The 23,542-nt window shown below is 40.0% G+C and overlaps 1 protein-coding gene across 1 annotated transcript; it reads right to left on the reverse strand.

The window, feature by feature from the left end:
- Positions 1-1,425: 1,425 nt before the first annotated feature.
- On the reverse strand, positions 1,426-3,459 carry LOC110882147 (protein NLP2). Its single transcript, XM_035978520.1, is given in 2 exon segments — positions 1,426-2,640; positions 2,744-3,459. Coding segments are annotated over 2 exon segments (1,218 nt in total). The 5' UTR covers positions 3,270-3,459; the 3' UTR covers positions 1,426-1,948.
- Between the last annotated feature and the right edge of the window lie 20,083 nt (positions 3,460-23,542).

A 23,542-nucleotide genomic window follows, 5' to 3' on the forward strand; every position in this document is an offset into this window, starting at 1 on the left:
ACTCAATGTTAGTTCAATGTTATTGGTGGCTAGATCCTGGTACGTCACACGCCTAGCGGGGTTACCGCATGTGGTATTTTGGGGGTGTGACAGTTTAATTTTGACTTGAATAATATTTAGATTTTAATAGTTGTCATGAGCTATGAACAATCATCATGCCCCAATCGATAATCCATTGTGGGTCGGGGTGTGACAATAACATTGACAGAAATCATGTAATACAATCCGTGGAGATAGTGGCGGAGCTTAAACGAAAACTTAATGGGCGCCAGACTCTCAAAATCTAATATTTTACACTATAAATAAGTTGTAAATTTTTGGAAAAATCAGCATTACAAACGAAAAGTCGGTGAGTGCTGGGAAAACCCCGAGCCACAAGTAACCTCCGCCAATCTGTGGAGATGCTTGATTCACAAAAAAAAAAAAAAACGTTTCAAGTTTGGATGGTTTAGAAGATTAGTGATATGCAAGAAGGGGAGTTTATAGCTCAATTAACGTGAGAAGAAAAAGAATAAATAGTATATTTGTAAAACATAAAATAGGTTTTTTCTCATCTCATTAATTATTCTCTTTGACGAATTAATAAAACACTATATCCTACAGACCAAAATTTAAGCCTACGCACATCGAAATTTATCCCACACATATCGAAATTTATCGTACACTTTATTCTATGGATATCAAAATTATCCTTCACGTAAATTAGGTTTATTTTGAAAGAGTGTATTTTGAAAATGAGTTATTAGTTTAATTTAATTAGCCAAATTATTGAAATACAATAAATTAATGAATTATGTAGATTTACTCATTTGTCCTTATAATAAAATTAGATACAAATATTAAATGCATCATTCTTATTGATTAAAAGGTATTCTTTCTATTCTTACAAAGAGTTTTCATTTCTTTTGAACTCTCCTAAATTTTGGGTTTGGATTCTATGGGTATATTATATATAAGATTTATGTCATTCCATTCATCATTACTCTGTTCCTCGTTATGTTTATTATTAACATACACGATAGGTAGATAGTTGGGCCTCTCTTTGTAAAGATAAAATGACAAAACACTTGATTAGCATAATAGGTTTTATTCATCGAACGACAAACTAACATACTTTTAAATAGCATATAGTATGCTCCTCTCAGCTCCGGATCGGACTACGCCATTATGTGTCTATATAGAATTAATACATGTTCCCTATGATTATTTTTATATTATATGCACATGTTATAAAGTCTTTAATATTTATGATGTTGCATTCCAAGTGTTTTAACAAAATCTACTAAAGTCATTAATATTCAATATATTCTAATAAAAACTAAATGACAAAAAAATAATGAAAAGGATTATTAACTCTACATGGTCACAAACAGTTTAAACCCCACAACTTTTGGCTATCAGTCATTTACAAATCTTGTATTGCGTATAGTTAAATCCATATACTAGGTGAAATGGCAGGTTTCAGTATCTAATTGGTTCTTCTTACACCCCAAGTATCTCACTATATTTTTTAGATTATTTCCACCTGTACATGCGCCCTGGATTTATGACCCATAAAAATATGGCCAACCAATAAGAACAGAGAAAAATATTCAAGATCAGAAGACTATAAATAGCCTCTAATTCTACTCTAAAAGAAATCCCATGGCTGCTTCAACAATGGCTCTCTCCTCATCTTTAGCCGGACAAGCGGCAGTGAAACCGCTTCCATTCGCATCACGGGTTTCAGGTAACGAAAGAGTGTCAATGAGGAAAGCCGCCACGAAAGCAGCACCCTCCAGCAGCCCCTGGTATGGTCCAGACAGGGTCAAGTACCTTGGTCCGTTCTCCGGTGAGTCCCCATCATACCTCACTGGCAACACAATTTCTAAACATATCAAATGGGAAAAGCCCCAACCGGAACATAATACCGCCCATGTGGGACACCTACAGATAATAGAAAAAAAAACTACCACATGCGAACGTCATCGTTTGAATGGAGGAATGAGGGGTGAGACGACGGCTGATGAATCAAGAGTTTAATCGTCTGATTCTTGCTAGATGTATCATGTAGATCCATGCATTCCTCAAGATCAGCATCACATGCCAACAATACCCATTCAGAATCATCATCCATGTATTCGAGTATGACATTTCCCATGTCGTATATACTACTGAAACGCCTTGCTATCTCTTGCTGCAACTCTCCAAATCCCCACTCTTTCATCATTTTAAATCGAATTTTCTCATGTCCATAACTAGCTTTGACTCTAAACACACCTTCATCTTGTGACACGCTCTTCGGTTTATCGTTATTAGATGCTACTTGTAGCTTGGTTTCTTCATGAACCAACTTTTCTGTTCCTGTTGTACAACTGGAGCCGCGGCTGCAAGATGACGAAGAATTGGTTGGCGTTGTTTGACTTTTTAGAAGGTTGACCGGGTCTTTAGCTTTTGGTTTGGGACTAGGCGTTAAAGGGGAGCTTAATTCGGGGAAATTTGTGTAGAATGACCCGAGTTGAATCATGCCATCAGCACCTTGCACAGAATCAATAACGAGTTGCAGTTTCTTTAGCGAATGGCTTACTTTCTTGATCTTTCTAGACGGCCATCTCATGATTCCATGCTGCCTGCATATCCGTTTCAAGGTTGTCGGGCACGCTGAGGAAAATATTACAGAACCATGGTTATTTTCAAGAATTATTGATGTATTTATGTCAGCAAGTAGATTAAACTATACAAGGTGTAGTGTCTAGTGTCTAACCGCCGATACTCTTGGCAGCATCTTTAAGACTTCCCCGAAAATGTTGCTGGAGAACTTGCAAACTAATGTTTCTCTCTGTTCTGGGCCGACCCTTTTCGGTTGAGCGTTTGGTGCCCAATGTTTGACCTTTTGACTTGGATCCCCATCCAAGATAAGTTTGCTTTTCAGGATCGGAAAATGCGAGTCCATGATAGAATTGGTTTATGGCATTAAACTCGTCTTCCGGTTCTTCCTTATGACACCCAATGGTCAACACGACGTTTTCGCCCCTGCGTTGGGCTTCCAGCATATCGGAAATCCAAGATTCATCACGGGTATTTGTTTGTTCCGCTACTTCTTCATCTTGTATCTCGTGCAAGCTCCAAGAAAGATTTTTTATCATCGAAGCTATCGAGCTTCTCATCTGTTCTTGTTCTTCACGGCTTTTGCAGTCATGAGGTAAAAAGAACTCCAAGATGAAATCTTACGGTCCTGTGTTTGTGCTATGAAGGCGTAGCACTTTCGAGTCCAAACATCCTAGCTTCATGAGCTGCAGGATAATCAGCCCTACAATATTTCCGTTTCAATATTAGCAGCCTGATAAATTCATATATATCTAATTAGTGTGAATCAAATTATAGTTTTAAACCCGAAACTATAAGAAGATTATTAAAGCACCAAACAAAACAATTTAATTCTCATTGGAATACCAGAAGAGGTGGTTAAATGGATTGTTTGGGTACTGGGTCACAATGGTTTGGTTTAATGGCAAATAACTTCTAAGGGGTAAAGCAAATGGGTCGGGTGGCCCTATAAACATTCTGCTTACATTAACCCAAAAACCATAGTCGCAAAATTGTTTAATATTCTCCCTAAAGGTTTCATAAGCACCCCCTTAGATCGATATGCTTAAAAAAAAAAAAAAAAAAAAAAAAACAGTTCTAAAATTAGCTCAAGAAACGTATGATGAACTTGTCAAAGCCACTGACAATGGATTATGCATCTACTTCACATACTACATTCCAGGAGTATCTCATCTTCTGTATATCCTCCCAGTTTAGCATTTCACCAGGCGTTTTTTCCTCCAAAATGGCCAATTGCTCTAGTGACATTCGTATAAAAACCATCATTAATCACTTATATGGATTAAAAAAACTTGAAACTATGTAAATATATATGTATAGATATGTATGCAAGTATATATAGAGCAAAAGAGACCTTTCAACACGTTTATGTAAACATCCGGATGTTCCCCAAGACTCTTCATGAGTACCGTTATGGAGACGGTGGTAGTGTCATGACGGCAAAGAGTAGCAACAAAATGTTATTTGCAATCTCCATTTCGGATAATAACCTACCATTTTCATCTGAAGATAGAAGCAAATGTGACAAAAGGTCTTCAAAAGATGGTGCATTTTCTTGTTTTAGGGCCAGCTTCCTTTGCTTAATAATCATGATTAGATTTTTTAATAGCAGTTGCCGCTCTTTTAGCATGGTAAAAGATGGAGTGGGATACCACAGGTTTGGTTTGCTCGCGTTTGACACAGGATTGCGACCCGTACGCAACTCTGGTTGTGCATGAACTCAGACGTTTTAACAACTAGGAATAACAAAAACGGGATATAAAACCGGATCACCAGTAGGTAATCTCGTCATCTCCTGTGGAAAATAAGTCGGGAATTACGGTTCTTGCGATTCGATCACAGGTGCATTCAGATCAAGGTTTGTTTGGACATTTCTTTCTTTTAACATGCTCTGTAGTTCACTGGTCTGTTTTTGTAGCGTACACGTTTCATCTTGAAGTTCATTCCTTTCAACTGTCACATGCGCATGAAAGCAACATTTAATCATCAAAAATGAAAAGATGGCAATTTTGGCCCTTTTTTAAATATGGGTCGGTTTGTTGAAATTCTTAAATATTGTGTTTCGGATTGTAAAGCTGCATTCTCCTTCTTGAGAGACTTGATCTGATCAATCACGTCTTTTACAACTCGAGTGGTTTCGCCTAATACGGAGGCTTTCCCACTATTTTGTTCTGTGAGTTCTGCAAGGTAGCAAAATAGTTATTAAACAGATACGGATTCTCAGCGAAAAGATTAAAATAAACACTAATCAGAATCAGATGTTACCAAGTGCAACAGCCAACTCAAGAAAGAGTTCATTCAAATGTTCACGCTTTAGTTTTTCCCATTCGGCTTTGTGAATCCGTTTAGGAACTTTAGCTGGATTCTTCTAGCTCGTTTGCAACCTAAATCAAAATCATTATAATTGTTATAATTGTTATCGTTATGTACTTTATTAGATAATGGATAAATATATTGAAAGTAAAAGTGAAACTTCGTTTTACTGACCAAGTGGGCGATCTTTCGGCTGCCATGCTGGTTTAGACGTAAATCTCCAAAATCCACGTACAGATCGTATTCCTTATCTGGTAACAGCAATAAACCAAAGATATTTTGCAAAAGTAACAACAATGAACCAAAGATCTCAATTTAAACATCTACACAAAGATCCAACGCATTAACTTAAGTATAATAAAGTAACAAAATGAAACAGAATAATCAAAATTTACAAACTTTAATCGGTAAGCAGATGAACAACGACACAAAAAAACAAAGCTTCAATTTCATATTTTTTTCTTAAATCCCCTCATTTCAAAACCAAAAAACAAAACGTGTCCTTGGGAAATTGATGACCCGGTGAACTTACTTTTGCATAAATCTTTGTGCTTCTACATACATGGTTGGCACAAAGCATATAGGTAGCTTATAGTTATTTGTCGCTATTCATCATTAACTATGCACCACTCTCATCTTGTCATCCATGACAATACCTTCCTTTCCTAAAACTTCGTCCACCAACTTAATATCCTTCCATACACCAGTTATAGATTTATTCACAGGTATTAATTTACTACATTTATTGTTTCTGTAATTCGCCCCTATTACCATGGCCCATAGTTGATTCGACTCCTCTCTAATCCTCATCCACCATTTAGCTAATTCACTACTTAATGTTTGACTCAGAGATGAAGCTGAAGTGGACGGTATCCTGGAAAAAAAACAGCATAAGATCAAACAGGGAAATGGTGTCAAATAATGAAAGACCGTATTGTTATTTATGGTAATAACCCAAAGCAGCCAGTTTTCAAGTGCCATGTCAGAAAACAGACATGGTAAAAAGGTTGCCAACATGTCATTTTAAGTTAATAGTACTTAATATGTTAATTTATGTATGAAAGTATGAAACAGTTTAATATATGTTAGTGGGTCAAATCAACCAACCCGTATTGAAAAGAAATCGATTCCAACACAAACCCCTTACCCATCTAGTCACATTTAATATCTAGTCTTTATGTCCTAAAGTAACAACAATGTTTACATCTAATAATCCATTATAGACTTAAAGCCAAAAGTAGACTCCTTAAGATGCGTGAGTACCATAAAGATAAAGAAAAAGTCGAAAACCGTACCTCCAAGGACATTTTGGTTTGGTTACTTGTGCTCGACTGAATTTTAGAGACCGCTTCTTCCCTTCTTGCCTTATTTCGACAAACCATGTATACCATTGCTCCTTTGGTATCATATTCAAAACAACAAAAAAAAAAAAAACAAAACGTTTGAGAATCTATGCAAAATACTGTCTGTCCAAAAAAATTAATCGAACACTGGACTCTCAAATTCAAACATAATACTCTCTTGTTAGTGTTATGAAAAATCTTTTTTTCTCAATTATAGATTATTAAGAAAAATTACAACTTTTTGAATAAGATAAAATACCTCGATGCAAGACCTTACACAGTGGCATAACTGATTCCAGAATTAGCTCCGGTAACTATGCAATTCTTTCCAACTATTCGTCTAACCATATCTTCTGGATTAAAATTCGTCTAGCCAATTCTTTCCATCTACATCAACAAACATCCCCTTATTCTAAGAATTTGATATCTCACATATTAAAGTACAATACCTAAATTGAGCTGCTAGATCGATAATATTCAACTTCAATCTCTTTCACACATGCATGTATGCTAGTAATTTCTCAAAAATCCGCATATCATCAATTAGAGGATAAGGCATATCAAACTTAACTAACAGATCTATTAAAAAATATATGATATAATGATGGGTTGACATAAAAAATTGTGTAAACTCACCTAATCCTTTAGCTCTTCTTCAAAACAAAGTTGTGTGGTAGCACTAACAGCGCTAAAAGGAACATGGCTTCAGGATCAACGACTATGAGATGACGATAATAATAGTTATAGTAGCTACAATCAAGGAACCACATAATCAAAAGGAATTAATTAGAAATCAAACAAAATTGATTCTACAATTTCTCACCTTGCTTAGATAATCAAAAACCTTGTATACATAGTGTAACACCCTACTTTTTCATACTTTCCCTAATTAGAAACCGTTACTTGTATTTCTATTTTTGGAAGTCTTGTATTCTTGTAATCGTTCTTTCGTTGTAATCATTGTAAAATCCGAGACTTAGATCATAATGGAATCCGTATTTTTCTTACATTCATGTTATACACGCCTTATACATGTTCATACGTTCAAATCAATTAATCATATTGTGCTAAAAACATCAAACTTGCAAACACGCGATTATATGTTCAACTTACGCTAAAATAACATTTATTCTCGACGAATATACATGTCTATACTTGTTTTATAATTGGTTTATGATTAGATTGCATAACACACCCTTAAGAATGGCTCTTGTGCTTAAAACACCCTAACTTACATTTAAACTTGCATATACGAAAGTCTACGGGTGTAAATTGTACAAAATTCAAACAGGAACCCCAGCCCGGGCGGCTCACCGGCCACGACCCCGCCTGCCTACAGCTTCGCGGCCCGCGAGGCTCTCGAATTCGAGATTAGACTTGATCAGCTCGCTGATTGTGTCACACCCCCAAAATCCACACGCGGAGTATCACCGCTTGGGAGCGTGACTGACCAGGATCAAGCCACCAATTATATCAAACGTAGCATTTAATAATAATCAAAGACATAATTGGTGTTCAAAACCAAACACTGTTTAAGTAGCGGAAGCATTAAATGTAAAACCCAAGACATAAGTATCAATGTGTGAATGTAAAAGTGTTTAATAAGCATTCACGAGTTCTTGTCCACAACGACCCGCTCCTCCTCTGGTGCAAGCTCCAAGTATATCTAAGGCCCTGCAAGGCATGCAGCAAATAATCAACAAACTAGTTGAGCGAGTTCACAGAAAGTAAGTTCATAACATGCATAAGTATAGCTAGTGGGGGCTTCCCATACTAGTGTGTAGTAAAGGTGGGGGTTTCCCATGTTTATTCTGGCTAACGAGGGCTTCTCATTAACGGTACTTACTAGACTAACTTCCGACCATGTGTTCTTCTTTACCGAGAACAGGAAAACGTACAGGGTCACGTAGGCTTTACGTGACGTGCCCTTCCCCGAGGACAGTGGTACGCGTGGGGGCTACGTAGGCTTTACGCAGCGTGGCCTTCCGACCTGGAAGCCAGTGAATGGTATTGGGTTACGTAGGCTTTACGTAACGTGTCCTTCCCGACCCGGGAGACATATAGCAAATATACTGGGTTACGTAGGCTTTACGTAACGTGTCCTGACTAACCTGAGGACGATGGTCTATAGTCTGGTATATGCGTAAGTACGAGTAATCATTCCACATTCATCATATCCAACCCAATTCCCAACCCGGGAATCCCATGCCTTGGCTGTGTGAACTCACCTTGGTTTGCTCGGCAGATACACAAAGAGTATAGATAAGCTAGTAAATGGTCAATCACGTCCTAGCATGGTTGTAATACAAGTCAGGTTCGGTTCAAGTATTGCACGTATGAATTTCATGAGTTAACATATTGCAAGCACGTATCGATCATGGCAACCACATAACAGATAAACATACATTCTCACTTGTGCGAGTTGGACGGTTGGGCCATCAAGCTTGTGCGAGCCCAACCGCCTTGTGTGATGCTAGTGTCTAAGCCCGATGATTCCCGGCCCACAAACAAGTAAACAATCCAAACTTATGCGGCCCAAAACAATTAAACAAGTATTCTTGTGTGACCCGGACGGGTTGTGCGACCCAGATTGGGCTTAAGGCCCAATAAATAAACGGTTAGCAAGCAAATGCATCCTTGTGCGATCATACAGGTTGTGCGATTAATAATGGGCTTGTGCGGTCGAGGTACTTTGTGCGACCGGAGACCCTTGTGCGGCCAGGACTGTTTGTACGACCGGGCTGGGTTGTGCGACCCCAACCAGCCCAAACTACCTGGTACATCGGCCCAAACATGACAGCTTGTCCGATCCAGCATGTCTTGTACGATTTGGACCATCTTGTGCGATCCGGCTAGTGTGACTTGGCCTAGTTGTGCGAGTGGTTTTACATATCCGAATAACAAGCGATCGGTTACAACTAATTAAATCAGTTTCCATCTTTATCATGTAAATTAACACAATTTCCATCATTCAACTAGCATAGACTCGATCAAATAGGGTTTTATTACCTTAATTCTTATGAACCCTAATTTTAACATATGAACAATTCTCAATGATTCACATGAACACATAACATAACATTTTAATCCGAATCACCTAGCACATCGGCCGATTTTGTAAACATCATCGGCTAACATTGGGGTTTATATCATACATTCTGATTTCATGATCATGCAACCGATTCAACGAGAACATTATCATTAATATCAACATCATCGCATACCACCCTAATCAAATATATAGCAGCCGACAATCATTATACAATTCATACGAGTGGCCCGATCATTATTACAGAATTCACTTAACAATCAATCATGAAATTTTTCAATTAAACAAAACCATACAATCACTAACCGATTAGAAGGCAACAAGGTGATCCAAGTAGAAGGATGGTTGGGTGATCTTGTGCCGCCGGGTTCCAAGGTAACCGAGAGAGAGAGAAGGAGAATTAGGGTTGTGTGTGTGTGTGGTTGCTTGGTGACGAATGGAAAACAAAACCCCAAGGTTGTGTTTACACGGTTCAAACAAGAGTGGGCCGAACCCAATCATGGGTTGTCCTAATGCTATTCGGCCCCAAAGGGCTAGTGAAATCCATACGGCCCAACTAGGGCTTGTGTGGTTGTGGTGTTGTGCGTTTGGTTTGATACATACAAGCATACATTACAACACAACACATGATTCACAAAGCTCACATAGCACAAAATAACAAACATTTATTTAGTCCAACCATATAGTCTAGTTCACATATGCACATAGTGTTACACCAAAACGAGTCTAAAGTTCGAGTTGTCACATTATCCCCAACTAATTGGAAATTTCGTCCCGAAATTTGGTATGCACTCACTGAGGAAGCTAGGTAAACTGTACTGTTCACTGGTTTTCCTGGGGTGTCACATCCTCCCCCCGTTGATCTGGAATTTCGTCCCGAAATTCCGAAGTAGTAGCTTCAGCCTCAGTGGTGGTTGCCTGGTTCCCGAACAGATGGGGGTACTTTTCTGTCATCCTGTCTTCGCGTTCCCAGGTATACTCTGGGCCACGTTTGGAGTTCCAACGAACTCGGACAAGAGGAATTCTCTTGTGTTTGAGGACCTTCACATCCCGGTCCGTGATTTCGACTGGTTCCTCGACGAACTGCAACCGCTCGTCGATAGTGAGTTCCTTAAAAGGAATGATAAGATTTTCATCTGATAGGCACTTCTTTAAGTTCGATATATGAAAGACATTGTGAACTGCCCCGAGTTCAGCTGGTAGGTTCAACTTGTATGCAACTTTGCCAACCTTTTCTATGATTTCGAAGGGTCCGACGTATCGCGGATTCAATTTACCCCGTTTGCCAAAACGAACCACACCCTTCCAGGGTGAAACTTTCAATAAAACCCGGTCCCCGACCTCGAATTCCAAAGGCTTTCTACGCTTATCTGCGTAGGCTTTCTGACGGTCTCGTGCTGCCGCCATGCGTTGTCGTATCTGTGCAATCTTTTCTGTGGCGTCCACTACAATCTCGGGACCCGTGATCTGACTATCTCCCACCTCTGCCCAACAGAGAGGTGACCGGCATTTACGCCCGTACAATGCCTCGAATGGAGCGGCTTGAATGCTGGTGTGATAACTGTTATTGTAAGAAAACTCCACCAAAGGGAGGTGCTTTTCCCAGCCGTTGCCGAAATCGATGACGCATGCCCGAAGCATGTCTTCAAGAGTTTGAATCGTACGCTCAGACTGTCCATCCGTCTGAGGGTGGTATGCTGTGCTCATGTCTAGTCGTGAGCCAAAGGATTTATGCATTGCTTGCCAAAGTTCTGACGTGAATCGTGCGTCGCGATCCGAAATGATGGACGTGGGCACCCCGTGCCTCGAGACAACTTCTTTAAGATAGACGTCTGCAAGAGTGGAGAATTTGTCCGTTTCCTTAATCGGTAGGAAGTGTGCAGACTTGGTGAGTCGATCAACTATGACCCATATTGTATCGTTCCCACGCTGGGATCTAGGTAGGCCTGTAACGAAATCCATGGAAATTTCTTCCCATTTCCACTGAGGTATCTTAGGCTGCTGAAGTAGACCAGCTGGTTTCTGATATTCGACCTTGACTCTTGCACATGTCAAGCATTTTCCAACATACGTAGCAATGTGGGCCTTCATACTAGGCCACCAATAGGTAGTGCTGATATCGTGGTACATTTTATCCGACCCTGGATGTACCGAATAGCGAGACTTGTGAGCTTCATCCATCACAAGTTCGCGTAGACCGCCATAAAGAGGGACCCAAATCCGCCCCGTTACATAGTAGGCGCCGTCTGCCTTCTGTTCCATCTGTTGTCGTGAGCCGCGTAAGGCTTCAGCCTTGACGTTTTCTGGTTTCAATGCTTCTACCTGAGCATCTCGTATCTGTGCAGGAAGGCTAGACTGAATTGTAAGCTGTAGCGCTCGCACGCGCCGTGGCAAAGTGTCCTTTCGACTAAGGGCATCAGCCACAACATTGGCTTTGCCTGGATGATACTTAATAGCACATTCGTAGTCGTTAAGTAACTCGACCCATCGTCGTTGACGCATATTCAAATCCTTCTGCTTAAGAATATGCTCGAGACTCCTGTGATCGGTGTAAATCGTGCACCTGGTACCGTACAGGTAGTGTCGCCATATCTTAAGCGCAAAAACAACAGCTCCCAGCTCTAAATCGTGCGTCGTGTAGTTGCGTTCATGAACCTTTAGCTGACGAGAGGCGTAAGCGATAACCTTGTCGCGCTGCATTAACACACATCCCAGTCCCCGAATGGATGCATCACAATAAACCACGAAGTCGTCTGTGCCCTCTGGCAAAGAGAGGATAGGTGCGCTGCAAAGTCTATCCTTTAGGTGCTGAAAAGCAGTCTCCTGGGGCTCTCCCCAGCGATAGGTAACACCCTTCTGTGTCAGTAGCGTAAGTGGTTGCGCGATCTTTGAAAAGTCTCTAATAAACCGTCTGTAGTAACCTGCCAGACCCAAGAATTGGCGTATCTCTGTCGGTGTACGCGGTGCAGGCCAGTTTCTGATCGAGTCTACTTTGGACGGATCGACATGGATCCCATCCTTGTTTACCACGTGGCCTAAGAAGTGGACTTCACGAAGCCAGAAGTCGCATTTAGAAAGCTTGGCGTACAACTGTTCCTTCCGAAGGAGTTCCAAAATAAGGCGAAGATGCTGCTCGTGCTCCTCCTGACTCTTGGAGTAAATCAGGATGTCGTCGATGAACACAATGACGAACTTGTCGAGATAGGGTTTGCACACCCTGTTCATAAGATCCATAAATACCGCAGGCGCGTTCGTTAACCCGAATGGCATGACGAGAAACTCGTAGTGACCGTAACGAGTTCTGAAGGCTGTCTTGGAGACGTCCTCATCCCGGACTCTCAACTGATGGTACCCAGACCTCAAGTCTATCTTCGAGTAGTAACACGACCCTTGCAATTGGTCGAATAAGTCGTCTATGCGTGGAAGAGGATAACGGTTCTTCACCGTCACCTTGTTGAGTTCACGGTAGTCGATGCACATCCTGAACGTACCGTCTTTCTTCTTCACGAAAAGCACTGGAGCTCCCCAAGGCGAAGAGCTTGGTCGTATGAAACCCTTTTCCAAGAGTTCCTGCAGTTGCTTTGACAATTCCTCCAATTCTGATGGAGCCAGACGATATGGTGCGCGAGCTATGGGTGCTGCTCCTGGAGCGAGTTCGATCTGAAATTCGACCTGACGATGAGGCGGTAAGCCAGGTAAGTCTTCAGGAAACACCTGAGGGTAATCACGTACAATTGGAATATCCTCCAATTTCTTTTCTTTTGCTGATGCGTCTGTAACGAGAGCCAGAATGGCTGCGTGACCTTTTCGTAAGCACTTCTGAGCCTTCAAGAAAGAGATGACGCCAACCACAGCACCACTCTTGTCGCCTTGTACTTCGAGAGGTTCCTGACCCGAACGAGGAATGCGAATAACCTTTTCGCTGCATAAGATTTCTGCCTGGTGTTGGGACAACCAATCCATCCCAATCACGACGTCGAAGCTACCCAAAACTATGGGAATGAGATCAATAGGGAAGGCTTGACCAGCTAAGATAAGATTACAACCTTGAACTACGTGCGTGGCTTCTAGACTTTTACCGTTAGCTAACTCGACTACATGTTTGGTGGGTAAAAGTGTTGGTGCACGTTTTAGCAGTTGACACATTTTCACAGACATATAGCTTGTATCCGCACCCGAATCAAACAAAACAGTAACGTAAATATTGTCGAGGAGAAACTTACCCATAACAACGTTGGGATCGTTCACTGCGTCGCCTCGACCTAGTACAAAAGCACGACCACGAGCTTCATTGCCGTTGTTGTTATTGTTCCCACCGTTGTTGTTGCCGTTGCCCTGGTTGTTATTGTTGTTGCGATTCTGGTTCAACTGAGGGCAATCGCGTTTGAAGTGACCTTCAGCCCCACACTGGAAACATCCCCGGTTTCCACGCTGTGGCTGCTGCTGCTGATTCTGGTTCTGTGGAGCTGGTTGCTGAGGCTGCTGATTCTGATTCGCAGGCCGTGGGCTCCTACAGTCTTTGGCCTCATGACCCATCTTTAGACACCTTTGGCAACGACCCTTGTTACATGGGCCGTGGTGATGCCTGTTGCAGTTATGGCACCTAGGTTGACTACCCTGATATCTCCTCTGCCTGTGACCACCAGAGGATTGCTGACTGGGACTCTGATAGTGATCAATCTTCTGCTGCTGAGACTGTGGCTGAACAGATGCTGAACCTTTACTGGAATCCCCATCCCATTTTCTTTTACTGTCACCAGATGTAGCAGGAGTAACTGAGGTGGTGACATTAGCAGTAGCATTAACACGCTTGGGCAGTCTATTCTGTTCCACTGCCTGATCGGTGATACGGTGAGCGAGACGCTGGATTTCCTGGATGTTTTCGAGATTAGCCGACGTCACGTGGCTCTGAATTTCTGGCGCCAATCCCTTGAGGTACAACTCAATGCGCTTGTATGGAGGGTCCACCATAGTTGGACACAGAACGGCCAGCTCATTCGACCGCTTAGTATACGCTTCGATTTCCGATCCCACCATCTTCAGATTATAGAGCTCATCCTCCAACTTATGAATATCCTCGCGAGTGCAATACTCACGCTTGATGAGTTCCTTGAAGTCGTTCCATGGGGTGGCGTTAGCAGCTGCCAACCCTAAGATCTGGACTTGGGCGTTCCACCAAGTCAGTGCTATTCCCTCCAGGGTGCCAGTAGCAAACTTGACCTTGCGAGCCTCAGGGCACTCGCACATTTCGAATACCGATTCTAGCTTTTCAAACCAATGGAGGAGTCCAACTGCTCCTTCCGTGCCACTGAAGGAATTTGGACGACAGTCCATGAAGTTCTTGAACGTGCAGACAGGCTGCTGCGCGTGTTGACCTAATGTGTACGAATAGGACGAGAGTTAAATACGAGCGTTAATGTAGGATCTAAAGATCCTAGTGTGTGCCTATACTGCAGGATATACTACCTGCTTGAGCTGCTGCAACTGCCGCAGCAACTTGAGCTTGAACAAGAGCCTCTAGCTGGGCTTGTGTCATGTTGATTCGTCCAGACATGATCTTCATAGTAACAAGTAGCATACGTAAGAATGGTTCGCGGGTAGGGCGATGACAGAAAAGCGTAGGCATATAGGTGTTCTCATGAAATCAAAGCATGTGTATCTAAGCGTAATGCGAGCAAAGTTCTAGGCAGTTCTGGCAAACAGGCAATAAACATAACATAAACCTTATTACCTAGGATGTCGAGTCTTGCACGTGGAGCGAAGCGTCGTTGTGGATCATTGAGAGCACTGTTCTGGTTATAGTCCGGTTTTAATAAAAACGTTTTCCCCATATTAAAACCAAGTTCTCTATAACCAATGGCTCTGATACCAATCTGTCACACCCCCAAAATCCACACGCGGAGTATCACCGCTTGGGAGCGTGACTGACCAGGATCAAGCCACCAATTATATCAAACGTAGCATTTAATAATAATCAAAGACATAATTGGTGTTCAAAACCAAACACTGTTTAAGTAGCGGAAGCATTAAATGTAAAACCCAAGACATAAGTATCAATGTGTGAATGTAAAAGTGTTTAATAAGCATTCACGAGTTCTTGTCCACAACGACCCGCTCCTCCTCTGGTGCAAGCTCCAAGTATATCTAAGGCCCTGCAAGGCATGCAGCAAATAATCAACAAACTAGTTGAGCGAGTTCACAGAAAGTAAGTTCATAACATGCATAAGTATAGCTAGTGGGGGCTTCCCATACTAGTGTGTAGTAAAGGTGGGGGTTTCCCATGTTTATTCTGGCTAACGAGGGCTTCTCATTAACGGTACTTACTAGACTAACTTCCGACCATGTGTTCTTCTTTACCGAGAACAGGAAAACGTACAGGGTCACGTAGGCTTTACGTGACGTGCCCTTCCCCGAGGACAGTGGTACGCGTGGGGGCTACGTAGGCTTTACGCAGCGTGGCCTTCCGACCTGGAAGCCAGTGAATGGTATTGGGTTACGTAGGCTTTACGTAACGTGTCCTTCCCGACCCGGGAGACATATAGCAAATATACTGGGTTACGTAGGCTTTACGTAACGTGTCCTGACTAACCTGAGGACGATGGTCTATAGTCTGGTATATGCGTAAGTACGAGTAATCATTCCACATTCATCATATCCAACCCAATTCCCAACCCGGGAATCCCATGCCTTGGCTGTGTGAACTCACCTTGGTTTGCTCGGCAGATACACAAAGAGTATAGATAAGCTAGTAAATGGTCAATCACGTCCTAGCATGGTTGTAATACAAGTCAGGTTCGGTTCAAGTATTGCACGTATGAATTTCATGAGTTAACATATTGCAAGCACGTATCGATCATGGCAACCACATAACAGATAAACATACATTCTCACTTGTGCGAGTTGGACGGTTGGGCCATCAAGCTTGTGCGAGCCCAACCGCCTTGTGTGATGCTAGTGTCTAAGCCCGATGATTCCCGGCCCACAAACAAGTAAACAATCCAAACTTATGCGGCCCAAAACAATTAAACAAGTATTCTTGTGTGACCCGGACGGGTTGTGCGACCCAGATTGGGCTTAAGGCCCAATAAATAAACGGTTAGCAAGCAAATGCATCCTTGTGCGATCATACAGGTTGTGCGATTAATAATGGGCTTGTGCGGTCGAGGTACTTTGTGCGACCGGAGACCCTTGTGCGGCCAGGACTGTTTGTACGACCGGGCTGGGTTGTGCGACCCCAACCAGCCCAAACTACCTGGTACATCGGCCCAAACATGACAGCTTGTCCGATCCAGCATGTCTTGTACGATTTGGACCATCTTGTGCGATCCGGCTTGTGTGACTTGGCCTAGTTGTGCGAGTGGTTTTACATATCCGAATAACAAGCGATCGGTTACAACTAATTAAATCAGTTTCCATCTTTATCATGTAAATTAACACAATTTCCATCATTCAACTAGCATAGACTCGATCAAATAGGGTTTTATTACCTTAATTCTTATGAACCCTAATTTTAACATATGAACAATTCTCAATGATTCACATGAACACATAACATAACATTTTAATCCGAATCACCTAGCACATCGGCCGATTTTGTAAACATCATCGGCTAACATTGGGGTTTATATCATACATTCTGATTTCATGATCATGCAACCGATTCAACGAGAACATTATCATTAATATCAACATCATCGCATACCACCCTAATCAAATATATAGCAGCCGACAATCATTATACAATTCATACGAGTGGCCCGATCATTATTACAGAATTCACTTAACAATCAATCATGAAATTTTTCAATTAAACAAAACCATACAATCACTAACCGATTAGAAGGCAACAAGGTGATCCAAGTAGAAGGATGGTTGGGTGATCTTGTGCCGCCGGGTTCCAAGGTAACCGAGAGAGAGAGAAGGAGAATTAGGGTTGTGTGTGTGTGTGGTTGCTTGGTGACGAATGGAAAACAAAACCCCAAGGTTGTGTTTACACGGTTCAAACAAGAGTGGGCCGAACCCAATCATGGGTTGTCCTAATGCTATTCGGCCCCAAAGGGCTAGTGAAATCCATACGGCCCAACTAGGGCTTGTGTGGTTGTGGTGTTGTGCGTTTGGTTTGATACATACAAGCATACATTACAACACAACACATGATTCACAAAGCTCACATAGCACAAAATAACAAACATTTATTTAGTCCAACCATATAGTCTAGTTCACATATGCACATAGTGTTACACCAAAACGAGTCTAAAGTTCGAGTTGTCACAGATTGGGTCATTTTGGTTGTGTTTTCTTGTGTTTAAGTGTGTTTTCACATTAATTACTCAACTACAAACCACCCTAACACTTCCCTATAAAACCCAAGTGTCTTCCACACATTTTCCACTTTACAACTCACTCAATTCACTCTCAAAACACTTCTTAATCAGTTGTTAACAAGGAGCTAGATCAGATTCGTCACAAGTTGTTTAAGTGAGCATAACTCCTTCATTTCCCAACCTTTTTCCTTGATTCTTCTTTCTAATCACTTGGAATAAGCCTAGGTGTGTTTCCACAAGTTTTCCATGGAAAACCAAGGCCTGGAACATCGCCAAAACATGCTCCAAAGTGATATAAGCTTTCTGTTTTGATTTAAACTTTGTTAAACTTGTAAAACTTGAGTTATCTCATACACATTCCTATGTCCTTATGCTCATAATCAATTCTATAGTTAGTTGGGCTTAAAAACAAGGTTGTAACATCTAAAATCAGAGGCTAAAACCTCATAAACATTATGTTTTGATTAGAGTTTAACCCACAAGTAGTGTACAAGCTTAAAGCTTGTAGTTTGTGTGATTATAAGGTTAGCTTGGGCTATCCTAACACATTGCTTGATGTTTTCTTAGATTAGGTGTAGTTATTTAATTCTTATTTGTATGTTCATGACCCTCCTTGTTGTCTATGATAACAAGTGTAGTGGTGAACACCCAAGGGGTACTTAAATGGAAGACTTGTCCTTCCTACCTCATACATGACCTATATGATATACAAAAAAGGTTCCTAAATGGAGGATTTATCCTCCTACCTCATGCTTGACCTATATGACACTATGATATATTATATAACAATCGAACCTTTGATGATGAACTAGTGGTCACTTCAAAGTATTAGGTTTCATCATCTAAGACTATAATAACTTGTTATGATTCTAATGGGTATTTTGACCCATGAAAACATTCTAACCCTTTAGGTTTCATAGTGTCAAACAAGTATTATATGGCTAGAGGATTATTTTCCTCATATGTCTATTTTCATACATTTTAAACTCCGAATCTTTAATCTTTCGTTAACTCCTCATACTCATACACCTACATTTCTTCATGTAGAAGGACAAGGTGCTCCATCCTAATCAACCAACAACTCTCGCAGGATTATCAAGTGGAAAGCTTGCAAAACCGTGAGTATACTCGATCCCGTTTTACTTTTAATCACTTTTGGGTGCAACATGTATGTTATACAAAACACACTTCACATGAAACTATTTTAATCTCTATCCATGCTTTACATGAAACTATATGATGCTTGTTGTTAGTGCATTAATGTCTATCGCCTTCGTCAATCCGAGCCGTAGCGAGAAACTGAAGATAACGAGTCTTTAAAGTATTATATCTAGTCAAAAGGCAAGGTGGCAATCTTGTAATTAATGAAAAGTTTCATTAAAAGCCTTGGCATATAAATAGGAAGTTATAGTGTTAGTGTTATGACTTTTTGCTCATTGTGACTTTTAGGAGATTCAAGCTTAGAGAGAGAAAGTCTAGAGAGAGAAAGTTCTCTTACGTGATTCTTGCATTGTACACGTCATCTTATTCAATAGAATCACGGTTCTAGTACGTTCTTGTGTGTTCGGTCACACACGTTCACGGATTCCGCACGTTGAATGTGTCGTTACGCAATCGTACGGTGTCAAAATCGATCCTACAATTGGTATCAGAGCAGGAGCTTGATTGCACTGATCAAACACATTGATTCATACCAGATTTCATCGATTTCAGATCTGAATTTCATCTATTTCTTCATCTTTTTCATTTTTTTCACGTTTTTCACTGAAAATCATCAAATTGAACGGGTTTTTACGGTCTAAATCGGCTGATTTTTTGATATGTTGTGCGAAAACACTTGATTTACAACCCTACCAAATTTCAGATTCAAACTCCTAGCCGTTTAGGAGAAATTTGAGTTTTTAGGTCCGATTTCGCGTCAAAAAACCTGATTCCACTCGAAAAACGTTGATTCCGCTCGAAAAACGTTGATTCCGCTTGAATTTACGTGTTGATTTCGCTCCTGACTAACAAATATCTGATTTCGCTCCAAACATTTGATTTCGCTCCAAGGGATTAAAATCTGATTCCGCTCGAACTTATTGACTGATTTCGCTTGAACAACGTTTGAACATGTCAGTCAACAGTAGTTATGGTCTAATCAGCAATTGATTTGTATCATAGTTGTCGGCTATAATTGATTTTGCATGCATTGTTGTCTTCCACTAAGATTTTGAGGTCCAATCATTTGAATTTGCTTTGAAAAGTTATCACGTGATTAACATTGAACGGCACAATTTTAATCATTCAATAGTATTCAATTTAAGTTGTCGGCACATGTGATCCAACTTTTAATCGGTCCAATCAGATTCACTTAACCACCGGCCTACTTGTTCTAATCGGCTAATTACTTTTGATATTATCAATTCACATAACATGTCATCGGCCCAAGAGTAAAAGATATTGGCCCAATCAGTTTTGTTGAACAATTAAGTATGTCGGCCTAGTGGGTTTTTAGACCCAATCATATTTGAGTTGTAAAAGGTGTTGTCGGCTAGTTAATATTGGATTGTTCTAAAAAAAAGGTCCAATCAACAATTTAATCGATGATCATTGTGACAGTCCACTACATATGTGCAAACCAATCAACTCATTTCAATTAAAGTTCATTATAGAGGCCCAATGAGACTTTTGATTGCTGATTATGTTGTCGGCTAATAAATAAGGATGTATATGATTCACAGTATGATTTGAGGTTCATTGAGTATCAAATAAAAATAAATCAAAAGTGTTTGTTTTGAATTGTGTTAGTAGTCATTATATTGTATGTGAACAAAGTTGTGAAGAAAATAAGCTACCCAATCGAAGTCTTGTCCGATTCATTGAATCTTGTTTGTCGTGTAGTGCCACAAAGTCAACCGATCAGTCAAGATCATTATATTTCATTAAAAAGTTTGACCCTTTTGACTCACCTGATCGGGTCACAATCCGATTCAGGGCATTTTGTTTGTTCAAGTTTTAAAGTGCAACAAATCGAGTGGCAATCCGAACGAGTTGCCACCCGATCCTAATCAGTTTTGTTTGTCTGTGTTTCAGGTGAATTGTCAAGCATCGGATACCCGTCCAAGCAAATCTCCAACCGATCCGTTGTCGCCTGATTTTTGCCATTTAATCGGATAGTCATCGGATTGTGTGAATTTTCGTATCGTTTGATAATTTGTCTTTGTAAATCTTTTAATACCGAAACATGGGTTCTGAATTTTACATTGCACAGAACAAGTTTGATAGTTTTACAGGTATCAAGGGAGAGTCTACAATAGAATTGATCATGAGGTATGCCAAGTTGCATATAGAAATGAGAAATTTGAACATTAACAAAACAAATGAGGAGTGGATTGACAAGTTGGCAAATGCTTTACCACATGATGAGTGGGGTACTTATTTGCTGGTGTTGAAGAACAGTTCAGATTATGTTAATTTGAACCTTAGTGTGTTCGTCGAGAAGATTCAAGCTCAAGAACTTGAATTTCAAAAGATTAGAAAATTGAAGTCTGAATCAGGAGAAAAGAATCATAAAGCAGCAACTGTTGAAGTAAAAGACAAATCTGAGGAAAATGTTCAAGTGGTAGAGAAGCAAGTTGAAGAAATTTCAGTTATCAAGATCGAGAAGAAAGCTGAAGCTGAAACGATGACCGAGAAGTGCTTAAACTGTGATAAATCTAAAGCAGACAATGTCAAACTCTTAAAAGAGATGGAGAGTTTGACATTGGAAATCAAAATTTTGAAAGAAAATGAAAAAGTTTTTAAAGATAAGATAAAATCTTCAGAAAACAAAGATCTTTGCATAAAATTGGAAAACAAAAATCTGAAACAAAATGAAGCAAAATTTCAAGAACATATAAAAGTTTTAGAAAATGAAAAATCTGTTCTTGAAAAAGAATATAGTGGAAAATGAAATTGCAATTGCTTCTCAGCTTGAAAAAATCTCTCAGCTTGAAAATGAAGCTAAGAGTGCAAGAAATAATATTGCTGAGTTTGAGAAGAAATTGAAAGGTTTTGTGACCTCTTCAGCAATGATTGATCAACTCTATCCAAAACCGATCAATGTTGTTCCAATAAGTGACAATGTCACAAATTTTGACAAAGTCAAAATTGAGGATTGTGATGATAAAACTGATGATGAAAATGAGAAAAGAAAAATATTTTTAGAATTAAAAGAAAAATTCAAAAATACTGTTTTACATTCTACTGAAATAGGTGAATGTTCAAAGCAAAAACCTGTTAAGAAGAATGTAGAACAAAAACAAAAAGTCAAAAATTCGAAAAATTTTCAAAATGAAAATAAAAGATCATCAGTTCAGTCATCCAATCATTATGCAAAATCACAAAAATCTGAAAACAAAAACTCGTAAAAAGTTGGTAATCAGTGGTGTAGGTTTGACCACAGTGCTCAAATTCCAAATCAAGGATACAAGAGGAGACATGAGTACCACAAGGCAAATCAATGCTATGATCTGAGTGTGTGGTATGAAAGTGGTGAATGGTATGATAACAAGGTGTGTTAGGCGTGTGGTGTTCAAGGACACATTGCTGTTAACTGCCAAAATCAGTGGTTTGAGACGAGAAGATGCTATAACTGCCAAATCAAAGGTCACATTGCCAGAGATTGCCCAATGAGATCAAAGGGTAGATCGAGGGCTGAATCTCAGAAAATGGCAAAGAAACCAATCAGTGTCAAGTCCAAAGAACAGAAAATTCAAGAAAAGAAAATTAAGCTTTCACAAGGGCAGAAAGACAGATTGAGGAAGAAGAGGAAGAAAGCACGAGAGTATCTCGAAAGGATTTTGTCCTCGGGTACATCAGGAAAACCAAACAGCAGTTCTGATAAGTCGTCTTGCTTTTCAATGAATGATAAATCTTGTAAAACGAATTCATCAGATACAAATCTGAGGACAGAAGAGAAAGGAATGTTGAAGAAAGACAAAGTTGTTAATCAAAAGATTAACAAAACAAAGAAAGTGAAATTTTCACTTCTTGGCGATGAATTTGTTTCTTCGGAAACAAAGGAGCTACATGTCGGCGATGAATCTGGCTCTTCAAAGTCAGACAAGCCACATTCAGGCAATGATTTTGGTTCATAAAAACCAGAGGAGCCAGTTGTTGAGGTAAAAAATGAGAATTCTGGTCTAACAATGGATGATGCACATTTTCCACCATTGTTGAACAAGAATTCAAAAATATCCAAGAAAGGTCAGGCTTGGGTAGATCTTTTCAAATGAAAAACCTGACTTGCCGGAACTCCCAAGTTGGTAATTGGGGAGTAGGAATCGGCATCTTTCTTGAGAAATTCACAGGTTGGTAACTGTGATATTTTGACTTACAAGTGGTTAATCAAGGACATTAAGTTGTACTTGATTTAACTATCTTACAAGTGATATGATTATTGGAAATTGTTTTTGTGATAAACCTACAAATGGTTGAAAACAATGTGATGATAAAACCCATGTTTGTGAAACGACACACAAAACTAATTTTCCAGAAAAACCATTTTGATTAAAACAAACTTAAGTGTTTTGAAATCATAATGGGAAAATAGTTTGTTGTCAGGGAGAGTTCTGATTGTTTACGCCAAGTGGATGGAGAATGGAAGCAATTCTCGTCAAGTTGTCACTTTAATTTGTACAGTTTATTGCTTTCAAATTTTCTCAGAAAATCAAAATTGAAACATATTTTGATTTTTGGGGGAGAAAAATTTTAAAAATTAGAAAATTTGAAAATATCAAAAACATTGAAAAATTTAAAAATGAGTTTTGCTAAAACAAGAGGAAATGATAGAAAATCAGTGGACTATCACAGCATGCTAAAGAAATGTAAAGTCTAAAAGTGATAAACGGTCTCACTAAAGATGTGATGATAGGCTCAGCTAGACTAGTAGATTTGCGATAACG

Source organism: Helianthus annuus, chromosome 10 (genome assembly GCF_002127325.2).
Source record: "Helianthus annuus cultivar XRQ/B chromosome 10, HanXRQr2.0-SUNRISE, whole genome shotgun sequence".
In the NCBI taxonomy this organism is placed as follows: Eukaryota; Viridiplantae; Streptophyta; class Magnoliopsida; order Asterales; family Asteraceae; genus Helianthus; species Helianthus annuus.